Below are 22133 nucleotides of genomic sequence, written 5' to 3' on the forward strand. Positions count from 1 at the left end.
GAAACTAATTCACACAACCTTCCCCAACCTAGTGCCCACCGGATGTGTCATCCTAAGATTCCAATCAACTGAAGCCAGTATATCCAGTCAAGTTGGGGAAGGCTGAACTAACCTGTAAGTCTGGATGTGTCCTCAGCATGCATATACAAGAAGATAGTTAACAACATCACCCAGGTCTAATCTTAGCCAAGAAATATTTCAATTCATTTGCCTTTGGAGCTTGGCTGCTTTCCACAGTATGCACTTGTGATTAGGTTTATTTTAAAGTAGCACAGAATGCAGCAATATCCCAGCAATACACTTTGTAATTAGGGAGATTACTTATATTCCAGATATTTAACACATTTACTTGAAAGCATCCCATTGATTTGAATAGAACTAGCTGCTAAATAAAGCTGCTGTCTTTGTGAATGGGCAATATTCAAGGACCTGCTTGTGCCAGAGTAACCCATTCTCTACGGAAGACGTGCTCTAGGGCATAACACACTGCACATGCCAAATGCTTCTTTCTGCCAAGAGAATGGGAATTCCCAGCAGAGCAGAACTCATGCCAAAAATAAGTTATGACAACAGAATTCTGGTCACTGCCAACTGGACAGCAGGCAGAAACAATGAATGCAAGCTCTCTGAAGCTGGTTGGCTTGTCTGGAGCCAGCAACTAAATTGTGCCTACAAAGCCACATCTTATCTGTAATGCCCTAAGACAGGCATCATACAGCTCTCTAAAATTAGATGGCACCAAAATAACCACATAACTAATAACTGCTGTACTAGACATAGGCTGCAATCCTATGCTAACCTTTACCCTGAGAGTAAATCCTATTGGACTCAATGGGATTTACTTCTCAGTAGACATGTATAGGATTGCACTGAGTTTACTTTTCAAGCTCCTGTTGCCATTATGTTATTACATTTACAATTCACACATAGATTGCTCACAAGATGAAGGAAATCAGATGTTAAAATAAACACGTCAAAAGATCACAGGTGCTTAAAGAATAGGTTTATTAACAATATTTTCACAAACATTCTAAAGAAATTTCAGAAATCTCTAAACTTAAATTTTGTTCTCATTGGCAAAATATCCCTGAAAAAAAAAAAAAGCAACACAGAGGGGGAAAAGAAAAGCTGTTTTCTAGCCTTGCATTTTTGGAAATTTTTTCTAATTCCTGTGTTCTGGTTTTAGTGCACTCCATAATCCTTTTTGTACACACCCAACCCTCCTGCTGTCTCTGCAGAGGGGGAAATAATTTAGAAAAACTGATTTTTTCCCTTTTTGCAGAACAGCACTAGGACTTTTCCCAAGCATCTCTTTGTCTGCTCTGAACCTGATAGACAGCACAGTTTATTATCACCTTATAAATATGCAAATTCAGCCAAATTATTCTGGAATACAAGTTGAATTCAAAATCCACTCTTCTCCAAAATGAAGCACACAATGCAGTACAAGAATTGTTAGCATGCATTTTGGTGGTTATTTTTGCACTCCAAAGTATGCAACTTCACCTCTAAAAAAGGGATTCCTATTATATTTTGATTAAAATGTACTCAAACATTTTATAACATTAATATTTATTGCTTTATATGAATACTGTATTGAAAGCCCAAGCATCCAGTTTACACACAAATTATACAATTATATACTGTTTCACAATGGCAGTGAGCACTCTTTACAATCTACAAAAATCTACTTTACAGAAATTTAAAAATTCTAAATATCAAAAAAGTACAGTTGAAGAAACAGGTATAAATTTGGCAGCCAGTAAATGCGACTGGGAGGTTGCATCTTGAGTGTCTTTACATGTTGATGTCTGAAAAATATAATGTGAAGAATTTAAAGCAGTAATTGTGCTTTGAGCTGGTTTTAGAAAAGAAAGTGTTAACACTGGCTGTCAAGGAGCATGTTCAAAAATATTTAATTCATTTTCAAAATGATGTACAAATTATGGTAGTTTCAATGAACCCCTTCAACTTCTAGCCAGCCATTAAAATAAGGTACATAACTAATTATAGAGTATGCAATGCTGCAATGTCTTTCATTGGTCTGATCTGCCTTCTTTGAAACATCTAAGGCCAGAAACTGCCTCAGTTCAGAGAAACTGTCTTGTCAGGTTTGCAAACATTCCCCCTGAAAAAAAGCTGAAGCTATTGTTTTGAAGTCTGTTCTCAACGGAAAGACACATTTTCTCAGGAATAAAATGAAAACTTTTCATTCAGGCACCTCAGAAATGTATGACAGTCTTTTATTAGAACAGATCTCTTGGAATGTATTTAACCTGGTACTTTCAACAGTGCTCAGATCTTCAGGATATCAGGTGGGCCCAATTTTATTTGGTTTATTCAGAGGTGAAAATGTTGCCTTGTGTGAAATGAACTCAGTTGCTTCCATTAGGGAAAAAAAAGCATAATCTTAAAGAGTGCAAGCATAGGTTTTCTTTAGATTAGCATGTTTTCAAGTATTATATGTCAAATGTGTAGCTTTTTAAAGCACACAAAGCAGTTAAATGAAAACCTGGAAACCAAAAAGAAACCCTATAATTCACATGTTAATGTTGAAACTGTAACCAAAAACAGAAAACAACTGCTATAGCATTCAGGGGAAATAAAGAGAGAGAAAAGTAACTAAGGCTGTAATCCTATGCATGTTTAGACAGAAAAAAGTCCTACAGCTCCCACCATGCCCCAGCCAGGACTTTTTTCTGTCTAAACATGCATAGGATCATGCCCTTCACATGGTAATGTCCAAAAAGTTGTCAAAATTATAATTACCTTCCAGTTTAAAAACGTTAATTCTAAATAAAAAAAACTATACACAGACCACTGATTTGACCATACCGAAATTTCAGCGGTAAGCAGGACCTGAAAGAGTCGATATTTCATAGTAACAAGTACAACTCCTTCAGGATTTAACGCATTGAGAAGTTCAATTTACAGCCTGCTTCTCTTGTAAAACTAAAGGTCCACTTTTATTACATAAAATTATTTATACAGTGTAAAACCAGAGCCTTATGGAAAATACTGCCTCTAAGTGTATTTAAATTATTAGTCTTGTTCCATAGGTTCTTCTGCAGCTTCTGTGGCTTCATCGCTGTTTTCCATTGGGGTCTCCGATGCTGGTTCAGGAGTTTCACTAACATATGAGCCCAATTCTTCCGTGTCACTGCAGTCAGCTCTGCTACTGACAGATCCACTGTTTTCACTGTCTTCAGAAGGCAAATCCTTCTCTGCTTCAGTCTGGTCAGATTCCTCCATCTGATTATTCTCCTCAGAAATATCTTCTTTCACCGTTAAGGATACAGTGTCTTTATCTTGATCTTTTCTTTCTGGAATAATTTCTCTTGGTGCCATGAGGGATTCTGGAATAAAGTTAGAATTTAGCATTAAGTATACCTTCTTAGAACAAGATCAATACTAAAAAGTTCAAAGAAGTGCTATATAAATACTGTATATAAAACATGTAATTTGTTATATTGAGCAGTGTCCAACACTGCCTGTCCACTTGCACAGCTGATGTAATGTAAGCTGGTGCAACGAGTTTTCTGGGGAAATGCATTACACCAACTTACGCTATTGCCATACTACTAGAGGTTAATCACTAGAGGCCAATGGGCAGTCCTCAGCACTGCCAGGCCGCTTGCACTTTTGATGTACTGCTAGTGTGAGTGACCTCTAGTGTTATGGCAATAGCATATCTTCCCCCAAAGTATGCTAGAAGTCCGACTAGAGACATTAAGGAAGTCTGTACTGTGTGCAACATACACCAGATATAATTCTTATGTATATTAAACATGCACATACATTCCTTGCTATTCCCCCTACTACAAAGGAAATACGTAGATACACATACCAAGTCTCCACACCAGAGGTGGCTCAAGCCATCTTGCAGCCTGGACAAGAAAATCCAAACAGCAATGCTGTCCTGCCTCTTGGTGATGCAATCATGATAAATGAAATCCTTGACAATTTGCTAACCCTTTAATGATACCATAAAATCAGTCACATGAAGTGGCTCACCTCTCCTTGCCAAATGGAAGGGCCAACTCTAATCCTACCCAAGAAAGGAACCAAAATAGACAAGAATTAATCTGTCAGATGTTGCAGCTCCAATGTGAGCCTAAATCCACGTTAGCCTTAAGGCTGAGGGGAGACACTGTCAATCAGGAAACAGGGTATACCATGCACAGGTGCATTCAAGTTTGTGGAAATGCCACCATATGGAAACAAGTATTCACAACCATGGTTTACAGAACACAAATAGACATTCAAATCTGGGTGTTGACATGAATTTGAGCTATGTGCAGTTTTGGGTAAGTTACTGAAATAATCAGATTAAGCATTGAATTTAACATGCACTATAGGAACACAAGTTGTCCAATACCACTGTAACAAGCAATGTGTGCACAAAAGCTTGTTAACAAGACCAAAATTACGTTTCTCTCATTCCATTACTTCTTTCCCATAGTTAAGCTGATTAGTTCAATATAAGTGTCTTCAAATGAGACTATATGGGGTTGGATTCCATACTTGGAAGAGACTCATTAAAATCAGTGGGATTTAAGTTAATCATAACTAAATTAGTTCTCACTGATTTCGATGTGTCTACTTTGAATAATCAAACTATCTTTTTGACATTGAATAAGCAATATACCTTCTTCCTCCTCATCTTCCTCTTTACAATGCTGCCTCTCAGAAATGGTTTCCTTTTCTTTATCCTGAGATTCAGAGGTTGTGTCAGTCTCTTCTGCCATTGCTGAACAAGCTTCACTGGAACCACTCTGTTTGGAGGTTTCTTCAAGTTCCTCCTCCTTGTCAAATTTAAGTCTTTTTACTTCACGCCCCTCAACATCTGCTGGATCTTCTTCAGGATGCTTATTTTTTACAGGACTGCTTTGGACTCTTTCAGGCTCAGATGCTGGTGATTCACTGGAAGACAAAATTTGATGTAGATACAAAACCTCATATTCCACATCAACATATAGGCAGAACCATTGTAGATTACAGTGCTGGGCTCCTTGGATCACGAAAATTTCTACTACTTTGCCTAAATGTGCACTGATTAAACGTCTGGGTACAAACCAAGAAACTACTCTTGTGCCATATGAAAAATGAAAGCAAAAAATCTGGTGTAAAATCTCAATAGTTTGAGCTCTAATCTCTGATGAGTGAATTTAATTCAATCAGTGACCAGTCTACTATGCCACCACTTAGACTCAGCTGGGAAATTCTGCTCTCATCAATCAGTTATTAGTTCTTCAGTTAACACCTCAGACTTCATCTAATAGTTTCTCTGATGTTAATGGGAACAGTTGCATCACTCTGGGGTAAGTTATTTATGAACAGCAATCCAGTGTCCTGATCTAGTGATTATTTATGAAGCAGGTCCCTTCTGCTAAAATAAAGGGATTGCCTATGCGCACAAGAAATCTGTGCATGTATCAGAGTACATGTTATTTCCACTTCAGAGCAAAAGTCTTTTAAGTGGTCAGTAGAAAGGAAGTACTTTTTCTAAATATGCAACATTTATTTGGGGAAAATGTATAGCTTGCCTTAAGGAAGATGGATTAAAATTTGTAAAAATTTTCTATATGAAGCACAAAAGCCAAGCAAATCTCCTGGTAAATATACCCTTCTTACAAACCTGTTAATTTTCTCTTCTGCTTGTGGGTGACCTGACTGCTTATTTTCTGGGCTGTCTGGTAAACCATTTGTTGTCATAGGAGGTGACAAAGAAACCTTTGGTCGATTAACAGGTCGGGGAGTTCCAGGACCATTTATATTGGATCTGCAAAGACAAAGGAGTCTTATATTTGATTAATCAAATTTTGAATGTCCGCTTTCCGCTGGATCCCAAGCTATATTTGGTTGATTCTTTTTTTAAATGAGGATCTGTGGCTAAAGACAAGGAGTTTCTTTTATTTCACATGAGGAGAATCTGACAGTACAATCCTAAACATGGCTATTCAGATGTAATCCCAGTGATTTTAATTTGACTTTCTCCTAGCAAATGGGTTTAGGATTACAGCTCAAATCTAATAAATTTGGAATGGAAATGTTTTAGGAAATGCTGGAATGCCAAATAAAATATTAGATGGAATCCTTTGCTTAATTTTATCATTCTTGGTCAAAAATGTGAAAACTTACTACTGGATATATTTTGAATTGTATGCATAATTCAATTATTTTTCAACAAGCTCATTTTAAAAGAAAAATAAATTTCTTTCAATATAAAATAATTTAGATAACCTAATTTACATAGGTCTGGAAAAACATTAGTGCTATAAAAGACTGATTTTCCTAGATATGGGAGGAAACTTTGCAATAAATATATCTGATCCTCCACAGATCTTTCCTTTCTTTGCATGAAAGGAAAAGGGCTGATCCAAGAGATTGGGAATTATGCTTAACAACCCAACATAAAAAAGGGTTGGGCATCCAAATTCTAAAACCATTCTGAAACCATCATCCTATATTTTCTAGGGTAGTTATTCCCTCTTTAAGCATTTTCTCTTACCTCTCAGAATAGCCTGGTGAGTTTCCGGGAAACATTACACCATTCATCCTGTTTAAACTATTGGAATTATTTTTCCTGCAAGAAATAACAGTGTTGTAAGACTTCTACAGTGTTTAAGCAATTTTTTCAAAAAGAATGCCTTGGCTGAAAACAAATACGTCCAGCTTTTTTGAACCCTCTTAAGTATTCTATATACCTATATATAAGAAGCATACTTCTAATCCCATTATCTACCCTAGTTAAGCAAAGCCTACCATATGTTTAAATTTCTTTTCAATAATGCTGAATAGCAAAATTATTAAACTAGAAATATTAAACTAGAAACAGAATTGTACATATTGGGTGACACAAACCTCAAATTTTTGCCAGTTAGCATTTCCACATTCTCAGCTCCACCCCTCCCAATATTTGTGTGCTTTGTGATCATTCAGCCCTGAAAATACTCCCCCAAGACAGGAGTAATACCTGATGCATTGTAATATGCAAGCAGCTCCATGTGGCAAGCTGTTCACGAGTAGTGGCTCACTATGCTGATCTGGCAGTTTCCTCCATGCCACTGCAAACTTTATAGCCTCCTCAGAGTATAACTTTAAGCTGCCATGAAGTTGGCATTTGTTTGTATACTCTGGGATTTAGTCAGATACAAACAGTTAGATGTAATGGTCAATCACAGACTTTGTATGTTTTATACTATTGTTGCAGAACCCACAGTCAGAGAGACCATGGAGTGAAGGAAAAAGAGATTCTTTATTTAACGCGCGGGCTTAAGGCTGGAATCATTTCCAAAGAGCCAGAAGCCCCGAAATACATCAGCACATTGGTTTTATAGACATTGTGACACATATGAAGTGGCTCCCCCTCCCGTGTGGGGTTGCAGTCCTCAACATTTCTTCTCCTAGCACCATTGTTTATAATACAAGAACTGGGTTATAGGGTAGCCATAATAAGGAGAGAACAGAAGAGAACAGCAGAGAACAAGATATACAATTGTATGACCTTTGACAAGATAAGGAATTCCTGTGTCTCATCAGCTTACAACAATATATTCAAGGGAGAAAGAGCTCAGCAAGAACATGAAGCATGAGACTGCATGAGGCTACTTAGTCTGACCCCCGATATGGCTGCTACATTCCCCCCTTAAATGCATAATTTCATTACAATTATAGCATTTCTGATAACCATACAAAGCTTTTTGTGACATACATATTACTTAGCCTTTTGTTGGGCTATTAGAGCGTAGAGGGCAACAGTTTTACTAGCTGAGACATAAAACAGATTGGTTAAACAGCTCATAAGACAAGGAACGCAGAGACATAACAGAACTTTTATGAACAACACTGGTAGAATTAGGATGAACAATGCCTCAAGCCAGCTAAGATCTGGAAGCCAAGGGGTTAACTAATTGAGCTAATTGTTTTGTCTTATTGTTTTGTTAGCTACTATATTGTGCAGCTTGTTGATCTGTTCATCTACAGCATTGCCATTATCAGTTAAGTTAAAACAACAGAGCTTTTGGTGTGTCTCACAACTTAAATGATGAAGAAGGAAGAGGTAATCTATACCAGCTCTATTTTCTAGAACTGCACCTCTTAGATTACGCAACTCTTTATTTAACAATGACAATGCTCGTGAGGTGGCATTTATGCTTTTGGCTAAGCTGCAAGCTAACCGGTTGATCTCCAGACCATCAGCCAAGGCTAAACCTGGAACCCCAACCAGTGACATTGCTATGGCCAATTTTTTGAGTCAGAATATAACTGCACATGACTATTACAATTTTTAGTTAGTTGGAGTGCTCGAGGCTGCCGTCGACGGATTTTCTCGGGCTACAGGGGAAGAATTGGCACCAGGCGGCTGAGGCAACATGGGTGGTTATTAGACAAGTTGGCAGGAATGAATGACCAAGTGCGGGAACTACATGTTTAAAACCATCTATGAGGCAAAAGCATGTGGGCATCATTAAAAGATATGTTTTGAATTTTATTACAGTGGAAGGGGGCCAGGGATAGCTTTATATTTTCTGGAAAATTTTTGACAATTAAGCATTCGTGCACACGTAGCATTTATTTCAGCAACGATGGGGGTGCATAGAGTGAACTCTGTAAGGGGTAGGATCTTTGCAACCACGCCCCAATTAGCATTTTGGGAATAAGTTAAACTTACACCATAAACTCTTAACATGGTATCTTTTTGAATTTCCCAGGATGTCTACAGACAGGTATATCTCTTGGCAAACAAAAATGTTTTACTCTCGTGATGTTAGCCAGGTGAAGCCAGTAATTATCAGCAAATCACTGGGACAAACTTCTCCTTCCAGGGGCAGACCCCCCTTTTTGCACCTTATTAAGGAAAGACAATGCAACACTACTAACACTACAACATGCATGTTTGATCTTCTTTGGGATCTGACCGTACGCTGGGCAGCTATTCACCTGGCAAGCTGCAGTAGGGTCTAGTCCCCTTCTTCAATTCTCCAGTTGCAGGTCTGACCGTACGCAGGGGGACAGTTTCCCGGTGTGTCCACAGTAAGGTCTAGCCTGAGTCTTCTTACTGCTTTTTCAGAATGATTTTTAAAGGATTTTCAGGATTTCTGTTTACAGTCTACTCTCCCCCTCTCGCTCTCTTGACTTGTGTCCAATGTATTCAGGGTTTAACTCCAGCTGCTTTCATAGCTGCGGGGGTGGAAAGTATGACAGTTTTCAGTCCTCTCTATCTGGGAGTCAAAGGGTTATTTTTCCCTCTTTTAACTCATACTTTAACTCTTGGTTGGAAAGGATGAACTTCTATGATGGGAATGGCTTATTTTCTAAGACAAAGCGACGCTGGGCTTGAAGAACTTTGCTCAGTGTTTGGACTTCTTGTTTAAGGCTAACGTTTGCTTGCTCTTGATACCACTCCAGTGTCAATCATGAAGTCAATGTCACGGCCCCTCTCAAGCTGTCTCCCTCTTCGCCCATTCTGGCCCCTTTGGTTTTCTCTTTTGTATTGGATTTATTTTATTTGGGCATTCATGCCACTAATGTCTATCTTGTCCACACTGGGCACACTGGTTCTTTTTTAAGAATCTTTTTCCTCTGCCGGGTCTTCTTCTTTTCTTTTTTCGTCCACGTCTTCTTGGGCCTCTGGGTCGAGGGAGGTGTACTGGCGATAGGCATTTAAAAGACGCTCCAAGTACGCTCTAGGGCCTCGGTGGCACCTTGCAGCACTTTAGCCACTTTGGTCATATTAAGTGACTTCTTTATACCTGCTTTCATGGCTTTTAACAGCAGGGTTTGATACTGGGTGAGGCGCTCTAGCCCCACTTGTGTTTTGGGATTCTAGCGGGGGGGGGGGTTTACTTACAAGGAGACTTTATTGGGTAACTTACAGCACACAGGCATACTTAATGGTTGGATCAGACAGCTTCTCTGAACCACGAGCTATTGGGCTAAATGGGTTTTATACCATACATGTTACCCATGAGGCAGCACAACACTAGCAAGCATTTTCAGCATAGGCTAGAAGTGTTTGGTTCTCAGGCACAGCTTTCTGTAAACAACTTCGCTTTCTAAAGTGCTTGATAACACTTTTATTCATTAGTATGGGAAGACAAATTTTTTCTCTTTCTTTTGCTTTCTTTTTCTTTGCTGATCTGCCTGTATTGCAGATCATGTTTCAAACTTTTTATATAAAACTTTCTGCTCCATGCACCAGCCTTGTCTCTTTATTTGTCTTTTTCAAGTTAAACTCACTTACTTAAACCTTTCTGCCTTACACTAGTCTCAATGACACACATTTGGGATAGGCTCTTCTTCTCTTTCTAGTTACATTTTCTTCATCTTAAAGAACTATTACATTATTGTGGCTACTTTATCCCAGGTAATAAGCTCCAGGCACAATCAGCTGCTTTTAATTTACCCTGGGAGCAAATTAAATTAGAAATTAGAAATTTCTTTTCTACAAATGTTTTTTTTCTTTGCCTCTTGCCTCCTCTTTCTTCTTCTTTTTTCCTTCTCTATCTGTCTGCTACTTTTTCTATTCCCTCTTTTCTACTTGCCTCTGTCTTTCCTTCTTGTCATCCATTGGGAACCACACTCAGTATTATTTGGAGTTGCAACTAACACTAATCTGCAAATATCACATATATTTTATGATATTTAAGAAATCATAAAATATACACAACAAACTTTTTTTCTGCAATTTAACACAATGAATGGAAAGCACTTCTAGAACGGTAAGGCATGATGGAGCAGATTCAGCAATTATACTGCTCTTCTGGCATGCTCAGGGCCCATTAAAATCAAGGGACGGGCATACCCACACACGCAAAGAGTTCTAGGTCACTATTTTTGCATCGGCAACTCTATGCTGCATGAGTTCTAGCAGAAGGAAATCTAAAAGTCATAGATCAAACTTAGCTTGTTGTACACTGAGCTGACTACAAACACAGACACACGGTCCACAGCGATGAGAGTTTAAGTTTATCAAAAGCTTTACAGCACTGTCCATGGCAAGTCTTTGACAATTTAAAATTTTAGTCCATGTGCAGAGTGTCTCTAAAAAGCCCAGATGATGATGGAGGCAAACAGAGAAGGCTCTGGGCAATGAAGATGAGATGTTTCCAGCAAAGGCTCTCCACTTTTGCATCAGTTTAAAAAGGGAAAGTGTGGCCCTACACCCCTTCTGACAGACAAGGGCCTTTAACTTTTTAGCAAGGCCTCTGTCTAAACAGAGCGGCACAGCTCAGCTCTCTAGCCGTGACGCTTTAACCTGGGCAACTCCTCTGTAAATTTTATTTTACTTCTGTCAGGTTCTCACAGACATTTTAAAAACTTACTCTTTTTTTTTTTTTCCTCTTCTAACCTGGTACATGAAAGCACTGAAACACTGAGTGCCGAAACTCAGGACGCTGGGGGGTGATGGGCATCGCCTTATACTTGCATTTTTCAGGCAGCCATTAATCTTCGGGGAGGCGGTGGGGTGATTTGCAGGACTTTAAAGGCAAGCTTCTCAGTTTGTTTGTTTTTGTAAATCCCAAGCTCAAAACAGGACACGATGAGGTACAGGGCAGCTAAATCTTTGCGTTGGCACGGGCAACAAATAACTCGGGTCAGCTTTCTTCGCTGGGGTCTCAAACAGGAAAACAGTCTTAATTTAAAGTTGTAACATCACTGACAGCATCAGCCAGCCAGCTACACAGATCTCATTGTTTTTTAAGACAGTTGCTCCAATATCTTTTCTTCTCAATCAGGCTGGGTCTCCCAGCTTACAGAGTTTATTGCAGCTTTCAGGAGCATGGTAGTAGTGTGATTTTGGCTTGGCCAGGAACATGCTATCTGGTTTCTCGGTCTCTTCAGCGCACACACTCAGGCAGTGTAACACTGGACACTTAAATCAGTGAGATTTCTTCATTGCAGGGAATCCCACGGCAAAAGCTTAATGGTTACGCTCTTCAGAAATCATATAGCCGATGGTCAGTAGCTACAGCCTCTATGCAATTTTAACACAGTTCAAAGCTAAACACAGCTACCTTGACAGAGATCTTCATCATGGTCTCTCCGCTTCATTCTGCTTTGGGACAGTCTTATGGCACACTTTTCACTCGAAGAGGGGTCTAGCCTGTGCTCTGGGGGCTGATTCTTCGCCTTTATTCTCCATTTTGCACCTTCATCTTCTGGGTCTTCATTTTCAGTTTCCATTTCTTAGGGATTTCATCTCAGTTAGGCGAGGTGATGATGTTGCACAACTCAGAACGTTGTGGGCAATTTTCCTGCCCCCCCTCTCTTGGCGTGCTAGGCTAACAGCTACTTTTTTGGCCTTACACTCTCACGCTCCCATGCTTTGTTAAAAACCAGGCTGTCCTGCAACATTTTTCTAATTAACAGTCTCAGATCTTGTTCTTTTTTTTTCTCTCAGCTTGACCTTGAGCTTTTTGCTGTTTTCTCTCTCTATTCTGAATCTTTTTTTTAAAAAAAAAAAACCCTTTTCCTTCTTTGTTTGACATACATCTCAAGGGGGTGCAAGTCTTGAGCAGTAGATGAGCGCGCCTCCCTTTTTTGTGAGAACACATCTTTTTAAGGGTCACTGCCGATTTTATTGAATCTTCTGCCCAACACTTCAATTCTTTAGTTTCTTTTATTAATGCTGATTGAGGTGTAAGAGGGGAACCTCTCAATCCCGTAGAGATGAAAGTCTCGGCAGACAATATCTAGGAGTTGAGGACCGTAGCTGAAATCGGCGAATTACTGCCGGTGGGGCTTGAAACTGATGGCGACAGTTCTAAGTCAAAGCGAGGGGCAATGCCTCTGTAGGGGGGATGGCAGGGGCTCAGGAGCCACAGGATCTGGATCTCGACGGGGCGGTCTTACAGTAACATGGGCCCGTGGTGGAAGCAGGGCATAAGCAGGTGGAAACGCCGTTAGCTCTGCCAGATCTTTACACGAGGCTTCTAACACTGGTTGTAATTTCTTTTTGGCCAATTTTTCTTTTCTGAGCACCAAAACTTTTGCCTGGGATTCTAGGCATTTTTTTAGCCATGGAGGAGAAGCGCGGACTATGGAATCTCACGAGTTTATGTAGGGAAATTGGTCGGGGTGCCCAGGTCTCCCAACCACAACGGCATATACACGGCTGATTTTGCTGGGCTCTAAAGAGCCTTTAGTAGGCCATCCTACACCAAAAGACGGCCACTCTATTTCACACAAAGTCTGCAACCGTTGAGGATTCATGGGGGGGTCCCCATAATCTCCACTAAAACCTTTCTTAAAATTTGCTAGCATACATCCCAAGGGGGTGCAAGGTTTGCTTCCCCCACCACCCATAGCCTCCCTCCTAAATTGAAGACAGATACAATTAGGGAATGGGAATTGGTCAGTGAGTAAGGGGTCTCCCTGGCCGACACAAGAGGATTTTATACACCACGCACTTTGCTACTGGCCTGGGCACCCGGACGGTCAACGGTATGCGTCAGAAACCGCAGTAGCCACTCACACAATCATCAATCTCTCCACTGCATCCATATGTCCCTGCCACCCACTTTTCCCACTTTTTACCAGAGCGGAAAGCGGCTTCCCCAGCTTCCTACTGAGTACTGGCGTGCTGGGTACTGGCGCCCACTCGGGGGTGTGATCAGGCCCCCCTTCTACCCGCAAGGAGTAGGTTCTTTTTGTATATGTATACCACCAACACTGACCTTCTTGATAAGGCGGGGCCCTCTTTTTTTCTGCCCAGTGGCCCTTCTCCCTAAAGGCGGGGCCCTCTTTTTCCCCTATACTTGCCTTTCTCCTGAAGGCTTCCAATGTGGGTTTCAACTCAATTGCAGCTGCGATACAGGCAGGGCTCAAGTTCCTTCCTCCGCTTCCCAAGGTTCTCTTGCTGCTCGCTGCCGTTTGGGCGATCCCGGTGCAGGCTTTCTCCCATTCACTCGACAAAAAGGTCGGTGACGCCAAGAAAGGGAGGCATGCGCCGAGCTCGTCTTCCCGGTGCGGCGATTAAGAGCAGGCAACTGCCACCTCTCTGTCTCAGAGCCTGCCACATCTGAGTCACGGCACCATTTATGTGGCAGAACCCAGAGTCAGAGAGACCACGGAGTGAAGGAAAAAGAGATTCTTTATTTAACGCGCGGGCTTAAGGCTGGAATCATTTCCAAAGAGCCAGAAGCCCCGAAATACATCAGCACATTGTTTTTATAGACATTGTGACACATATGAAACGGCTCCTCCTCCCCCTCCCGTGTGGGGTTGCAGTCCTCAACATTTCTTCTACTAGCACCATTGTTTATAATACAAGAACTGGGTTATAGGGTAGCCATGATAAGGAGAGAACAGGAGAGAACAAGATATACAATTGTATGACCTTTGACAAGATAAGGAATTCCTGTGTCTCGTCAGCTTACAACAATATATTCAAGGGAGAAAGAGCTCAGCAAGAACATGAAGCATGAGACTGCATGAGGCTACTTAGTCTGACCCCCGATATGGCTGCTACACTATATCTGGGGCACTAAAGCACCGCCCCCCCCGAAATGCTATACTAACTCTCTAGTCAGATGAGTTTACTCAATAATCCTGCAAGAACTCCTCCTCAAGTTATGTTTACAATTAAGTATAGTTTCAATCCCAAGTGTCTTTTCTGCAAGTGGAAGGTTTCCTTCTGTTCACAGAAGGGCTAAGAGGATCTCATTAACAGAAGGAGGAAGCCATTTTTGCCTATTCGTCCTTCCTTCTACACCCATCCAAAGATTTTCAAGGGTCCCCTAACCATCTAGAGAAGATTTTCAGGTCCACAAGGAGATGCAGAAGAAAGGGAGATTCAGTGACAGTCACCAACCCCCTTCCACTGGCAGGAGTGTCCCATGAACAGAACAGAACTCCACTCACAAGATGCTCTCACCGCTGGAAGGGTACCCAGGATCCAAGCCTATGTGTATAAGTAGTCAGGGACTTTAAAAGTCGATGACTTTTTGTTTGTTTTTTTATGTTACAACCATGCAGTCCTGGGGGAACTACATATAGTAAGCTACCAGTGTCCTAGAATAAGGGACTGTTTTCTCACAAGACAAAATTTTCATACCAAAGCAAGGATGAAATGAAGCAAGCAATTATGTACAAGAAAATCATTGCACAGTATAATCACTACTGGATACAGAACAGCACAACCTCAAACACTGCTACATTTGTTCCTTTCAGATGCAGTTCAACCTCCCTCCTTGTTTCTGTTTCCTGGACTTTTCAAGAGGATTCTCTTCCAGTTTTGCTTTACTATCAGATTGTTATCATCCTTCATCATTTCACTAATTCTATCATGCACGTACCCACCATGTACACCCCCCTCCCCAATCCCTAAATTCCAGAGCTTGTTCCTCAAATGTCTGCAGCTTCTGCTAGATAAGATGAAAGCGAAGCAGCTTATCATAAAGCAAGCCTTTGGTTCTTGCCTCTGCTACAGGGACAGGCAACTTGCGGCCCTGCAGATGCTTTGGCCTACAACTCCCATCAGCCCTAGCCAGAATAGCCAATGACGAGGGCTGATGGAAGTTGTAGGCCAAAACATTTGGAAGTCCAAAAGTTTCCCATCCTGCTTTATTACAACCCTGATTCTCCCAGTTCCAAGTCACAATTCTATCCATCCTTGTAGTCAGCAACTAGACTGGACAGTGGACCATTAAGTCTCAAGCACTGGGACACCCCACTACTGTAAAGCTGTCTGGAAATGTATCCCTCTTCCACTCCCACAGCCACCCCTTAAACTGAAGAGTGAAAGGGCGCTTCATGGCTATCCAGTTAGGTCCATGTTGGCTGACCAGATGAAAGTTTAGCTTTGCACGGAAGGGAAAGAGGAAATATTCAGGTAAGAGTTCTGCATAACTGGCTCAGTAAGCACACACATAATGCCACCTATTTTCCCCTTCCTTTCCCCTATGCTAACCCCTTTCTAGCAGCAAAACCAGAGGAACCTACTGTTCCTCACTATTCACATCCTACCACTTCATTCAGATGGGAGAAACATCCTGCCAAGAGTCCACTAGTGGCCTTCTGCAGGCCAAAACTTAGCTGGTCCCTATATGGGTATTCCTGAATTGTGGCTTGTTTGTGTCTAATATGAGCCTCCCCATCTAGCTATTCTAAAGCTGATATTATCAGGAGCTACCTAAAATTAAACTCATTAAGGTGGCCTATTACGGTCTGTGGCCATGTTGGCTAAGATCCAATTCAAGGACAGGACACACCATCAGTAACAGACTGCTGAGAGTGCAGCTACCTTAAACTGGCGGAAGACGCTCGTTAATTTTTTAATTAAGGAAAACAAAGGTCATACTCACTCTGAAGATGGATACACACAGCTGACAACCATGACATTCTGTAAGACAAAAGAAAAACACATAAATACCAAGAGATGGTGCGTGTGGTGTTTTTTTTTGCAGGGGAGATAGCTCCTCTTCCCCAAATGGCCATCTGAACCCTGTGTAAGGTCTTCCTGAGCAGCATCTTTTACTAAAGAATATTGAGAAAGTATCTTCAATAATATTGGAAAGTCAAACAGAATTTACAGTGTATAGAATCAGTAAGCAAAAGTCATCTCCCACCTCACACTGCTGTACTGCTTCTTGGCCCTCATTAGCAGACACTCTCCCAGACAATGACACTCTTGCCTATCCATTCTCTTCACATCAATGGCATATTGCAACCTCATCTGTTTCCAGGGCCTATGTAAGGTTCGTCCTGGGCACCTGCTTTCTTCAGCTGACAGCCATCATGCACCTTCTTCCCTGCATCCTGTGTCATCTTCCACTCATTTTCTCCTTTTCAGGCACCTCCTTTTCAGCCTGCCTATCCTGTCCTGCTACCTTTGGCTATTCTGGAATTCCATTCTCCTCCTACTGTGCTTTCCATCTCTCAGTCTCCATCTCCTTCCCTCCTCACTTCCTGCCAACAGCACATAGCCTCTCCCTAGGCTTTGTATGAGGCTTTCTCCAGCCCATCTTTTATTGCCTTTTATCTACCCCCAACCCTGGCCTTTGCGGCAAGTTCTACACAGTATGCAGCCTACCATTAAATACCTGTAAATTATGCAGCATTACAGCAACTCAGCCAACAGGTGGAGGAGAGGAGAAGTGCCCTTGGAGGCAACATTAGGGTTCCTTGTACTGTATAAAATAACCTGAAATTTTGAGTATTTTTCCTATTGAAAACACCACACCTGGAAATCTTGTGCAGTTCCACGTGCAAGAATACATTGGTCCAGTTCATATACATACTGGCATGGAAACAGTAACCTCTGAGTGGGCACAACCATATTATCAACTGTCCCTTCCTGTGGACCAAATTCCACACACACCCCTACTGCACTTTCACAAATTACTGCTGGAAAGCCACAGCTGTTAACATCGTCATGCCAGGTCAAGTGTTACCAACTCCATACCACTGTGTGCCTGTACATGGTCTATATTAAAAAAAATTACGCAATCTAACAAGCAACAGAAGGCAAATAATTTTAAACTCTCTGAGTAATTGCTAAAGACAAGCACTCAACTGAAGTAGAACCGCCACTGGTACTATACCACAACAGCTCTACAAACGTTTGTTAAGTGGTATAACTATAATTTTAGTTGAGCAACAATTCAACCGGAGGTCAGCTATTACCTTTTCTACTCCTCTGAGAAATTTGTCTGTTCCTGTGTAATTCCTCCTTGGATCTGTCAGCAGCTCACAGAGTCGCTGAATAGTAAAAGGGATACTGAAACAAAATACAAACAAGTTGAATTTTGTTTTGAATGGATGAAGTAGGGAGAAGGAATAACCCTGATCATGCTATACACTGCTTTATCTGCATGGTTACTACAATTGCACATGAGTTTAGCATTTCTCCATTTAGTACCTCTAAAGGCACACTATGCTCAATGAACAGTAGATGGCACTGCAGCATCACACAGTCACTTATTTAGACAATGAATTCACCCCAAAGTGCCCTTGGATGTTCAAGAAAATCCAAAAAGGTTCAAATGACTATAGTTAACATGTACTGGTAACCACTGGCTTGGTCAGAGAAGCAAACACCTGAGTGTCTTGTCTGCATCGTACTAGAGATAAGTGTCTCACTGGCTTATCCTGGTGCATAAGAAAATGGTATGGCTTAAAAGTGTAAAATTCCTAAAAATGTATTTTCATGCAGTAATATAGTTCAAGGTAGCCAGGGAAAAAGGAACTTGAATGTTGTTTTCCAAAGAGAAAGAAAGCCTGACCATTTTTATCTAGTGTTTCCCTGTCATCTGTTTTAAAAACTGGACATGAAGTCAGTTCTAGCTGAATTCAGTGAGTGGTGTAATCATAGTCTAAAAGTAGGATGGGCAACATGTTTGGCAGGAAGAACCACAATTGGACATATTCCAATTGTCCAGAACTATGAGGTTAGAAATGTTTTTCAGTAAACAAAGATGCCTCTCCATCTTAATCAACCTCCTTCCCTTGACTCCCCATTCTGTTCTGCACAGGTATTAAAGGTAAAGGTGTCCCCAACCAGTCATGTCCAACTCTAGGGTGTGGTGCCCATCTCCATTTCTAAGCCGAAGAGCCAGCGCTGTCCGAAGACGCTTCCGTGGTCATGTGGCCGGCATGACTGAACACCGAGGTGCACGGAACGCTGTTACCTTTCCCACCAAAGCGGTACCTATTTATCTACTTGCAATTTCTTGCTTTCGAACCGCTAGGTTGGCAGGAGCTGGGACTGAAGACGGGAGCTCACTCGGTCACGCAGCACCAGGGTCTCGAACTGCTGTCCTGCCGACCTTCCGGTCTGCAATTCAGCATCTTAACCACTAAGCCACCGCGGCGGCCCCCATGTCATCAATCCGATTTGCTCATTCTCAGAGTCCTATATCAGTACCTGCTGTGGTGCTGCTCTCTTCATCTGAAATATACTTCTTAAATGCCAATTTGTCTAGTCTCATCACTTCCTTTTCCTGAACTGCCCTATACCTTCACTTCCACAATTACCCACACCACCCTTCCCTGCTGCTCATTAATCTTCAGCACCTATGTTGTCCTGTCTTGTGTTAGTTTAGTAATTTATATCCCTACTTTCTGTATAAAATATATTTAAGCAATTTACAATGAATAACATTTTTAAAATGCTAGATAATTAAAACAAAGATTGTTGGCCACAAATAAAAACAGACAGTAGAGAATCATTTTAACAAAGTCTTTAAAAATGCTCATATGAATAATACATTTTTTCCATTCCTGCCCTTCTGAAAGCAGGCAGCAGTGAAGCAAGGCATCTCACTCTGGAGAGACTGTTCCACAATCTGGGTACCACAAAAAAAAAGGTTTATGGTCTTCATATGTCCTATTAATTAATATCTTGTGAATCAGATGTAGCCCATAAGCCCTCTGGGCATGGAATGTGTTACTACTTCTATGTTCTATCTAGCATCTATTTTAAAGGCTGAATAGGACTAAGTAAAATGTTAATAACAGTAGCTTAGATTTTTTACTGTTGCTGGAATTGAGGGTGGGGGTGTTAAATGAAAGACAGTATTATCAGAATTTCAAAAAGAGCCTGCAGAGTATACAAGAACACCTCAGATACCCAAATTATCCCATACAGAACATGAAGACAGAACTACATAGTGGTGACAAACAAGTTCTCTCACCCACAGGGGTCGGGATGCAATGCTAAAAGAACTTTCTGCTGAGATTTAACGTTTTAAACGTTTTATTTACAGATGGTCAACATTAATACGTAATAAGCATTAGGTAAAGCCAGCTGACTACAACAGAGGTATAAAGTAGTGCTAATACCATTCTGAAATGCTTATGTCCTAAGGAGAATGACACTCCATAGGACATCATCTCTAGGAGAACTTAGAAGTTTTTGCAATGTACTAATATCCCAGTGGTATTTAATAGTTCCCCAAAACAGCACAAAATTCCTGCAACAATTGAAAGGCACTGGCCAATTAGGAAAGCATGGGATTTGGACCTATCAAAACTATTCATTTCATTTAGACTCAAAGTGTCATAGGAAGCCAGCAGACTTCTGTCTTAACTTCACAAAAGTGTAAACCAGAGGTAAACTGGTGCTATCCAATGTTTTGGACTACACCTAGTAATGGGGGGCAAAAAATTTTCTGAAGGAATTAGGAAAGCTTAGCAATGTCAAAGGTGTCATTAATGTTTTTCAGGTGATTATCCCTAGCAAGTATGTGAGAGAATACACATATGTCACTGAAATACATATATGTCTTAGAGTAAAATGGAACTAATAAATAGTAACAGTGAGACTGAATGTACCCTAACAACCTTAGTGGAATAGAGTTGCTCTGCTGAAATAGATGAGCGGTTGTTAGCATATCATATACTGAACTTTGGGTTGCTAAAATTAATTAGCATATCAACCGTTTTCAGTACCTTTGTCTTTTTCTTAAATTTAAACAATGTACAGGCCATTGTCTTTAAATTTTTACAAGAATTCTATTAAAAATTTCTACATAATAAATCATATTCAGTATGCTTTAATTTTCCCCTTGAAGTATTTCAGGTCAAATACTTGTGGTGTACAGGGACAAAACACAGAATTATAGGGTTGGAAGGGGCCTACAAGACATCAACATGGCGTACTTTTTTTAGCTTTGTTGTTTATTTAATACAAGTAAAATAAACACACTAAATTAGAGCAAGGGCAGGGGTGGGCAACCTGTAGCCCTCCAAATGTTTTGGCCTATAGTTCCTATCAGTTCCAGCCATCATAACTTATGGTAAGGGATGAATGGAGTTGCCAAAAGATCTGAAGGGCCACAAGCTGCCCACCCCTTCTCTAGGGCATCAGAACATTTTCTAGTGCAAACTGAAAATTTTCCTATGCAAGTGACCCTGTGCAAATTAACTTAATTTGCACTGGAAAAAATTCTGGAAAAATTTTCCAGAAAACCCACATCACTGACTACAACTCCCACAATCCCTGATCATTTGACATGCTGGATGGGGCTGATTTAAGTTGGAGTCCAAAACAACTGAAGGCCACCAGTTTGCCTACCCCTGGTGTAAGCTATCTTGCTTCAAACTGGGATGCAAGAAGTAATCATCAGCTACTTCCAACCTGAATAAAAACAGAAGAAAATGTGGCTTCATATCATCTAAATCCTGCAGCACCAAAAACTTGAAGTATGCTTATCAGAAACAAGCTACACCTAACTGAAGCTAAATATTTATGAACATGTACATCTGAAGTGTACAAGAATAATTCAATAATGTATAAGATATGTAGCAGAGTGTCACCCCAAATTCCTAGTGTAACCAAGTAAACATTAGTTATATTGATATAGATTTTTGGCAAGATTACAAAAAGATCAGCTTCTCTTCACGACAAAACTAGAATAACTAGGCGCATAGGCTTGGATGCAGAAACACATCTATGGAGGTTTTTTGATCCAGTTGAGCTTTTCTGCTGGCAGAATGGGAGAAGGCAATCTTCAGTGATTTCCCCCCTCCCCCTGTAGTCCCTATGCCCCCTGAAAATCTGCCCTAGATGGTTGGTGACCCTGAGGAATACCATGGGAGGTTGTGCTGGTGGTCGAAAAGACAGTGAGGAATTAGCAAAGAACATATTTCCCCAATTCCTGGAGAATTCTGAGTGGCTCCACTCGGGGAGTGTTCTGGCTGGTGAGGGAAAAGCTGTGTCCAGCCTGTTATGTTTATACAAAGGTCTATTGTCAGTTACAAATATTTCATAATTCTTCTAAGCTATGTTTTATAGAATTTTATTCCTGTATCTGGTTAAAGTTTCTGAATTACAAGATCAAAGAATACTTTAAATACTTGTGTTTTTCTTAAGAACCGTATTTTATGTACCGTGGCAAGACAGCCAGTTTTTGAAAAATGAAGGCTCATGCATTTATGAGTTCAAGCATTCTGGGATGCCATAAGATCCATTCTTCCAGTAAATAACACTGGATAACAATTCAAAAACTCAGCTAAACCACTGGGGTCCTATTTAGAATTTGCAATAAAATGTTTTGGTTTCTGGATTTGCTGAGCTGGGAAGGTGCAAAGGTAAATTTTCAATTTTTGTTTCAGTAAGCACTGATATGGTAGTGTTCTTCATTTCCATAAATAAAACCCTAGCATAGTGGAAGAATTCAACACCA

The 22133-nt window shown here is 40.7% G+C and overlaps 1 protein-coding gene across 1 annotated transcript in view; it reads right to left on the reverse strand.

The window, feature by feature from the left end:
• Positions 1 to 984: 984 nt before the first annotated feature.
• Positions 985 to 22133, reverse strand: part of PPP4R2 (protein phosphatase 4 regulatory subunit 2) — a 44798-nt gene continuing 23649 nt past the window's right edge. The window contains exons 4-9 of the mRNA XM_084840350.1: positions 17632 to 17725; positions 16311 to 16348; positions 6512 to 6586; positions 5639 to 5782; positions 4649 to 4923; positions 985 to 3356 (exon numbers count right to left, since the gene is read on the reverse strand). Coding sequence (XP_084696476.1) covers positions 3043 to 3356; positions 4649 to 4923; positions 5639 to 5782; positions 6512 to 6586; positions 16311 to 16348; positions 17632 to 17725 — 940 coding nt within the window. The 3' untranslated portion in view covers positions 985 to 3042. The remainder of the gene's footprint in view (positions 3357 to 4648; positions 4924 to 5638; positions 5783 to 6511; positions 6587 to 16310; positions 16349 to 17631; positions 17726 to 22133) is intronic.

The sequence above is a fragment of the Heloderma suspectum genome, chromosome 2 (genome assembly GCF_057233095.1).
Source record: "Heloderma suspectum isolate Gila_16-S chromosome 2, 16-S_ref, whole genome shotgun sequence".
NCBI lineage: Eukaryota > Metazoa > Chordata > Lepidosauria > Squamata > Helodermatidae > Heloderma > Heloderma suspectum.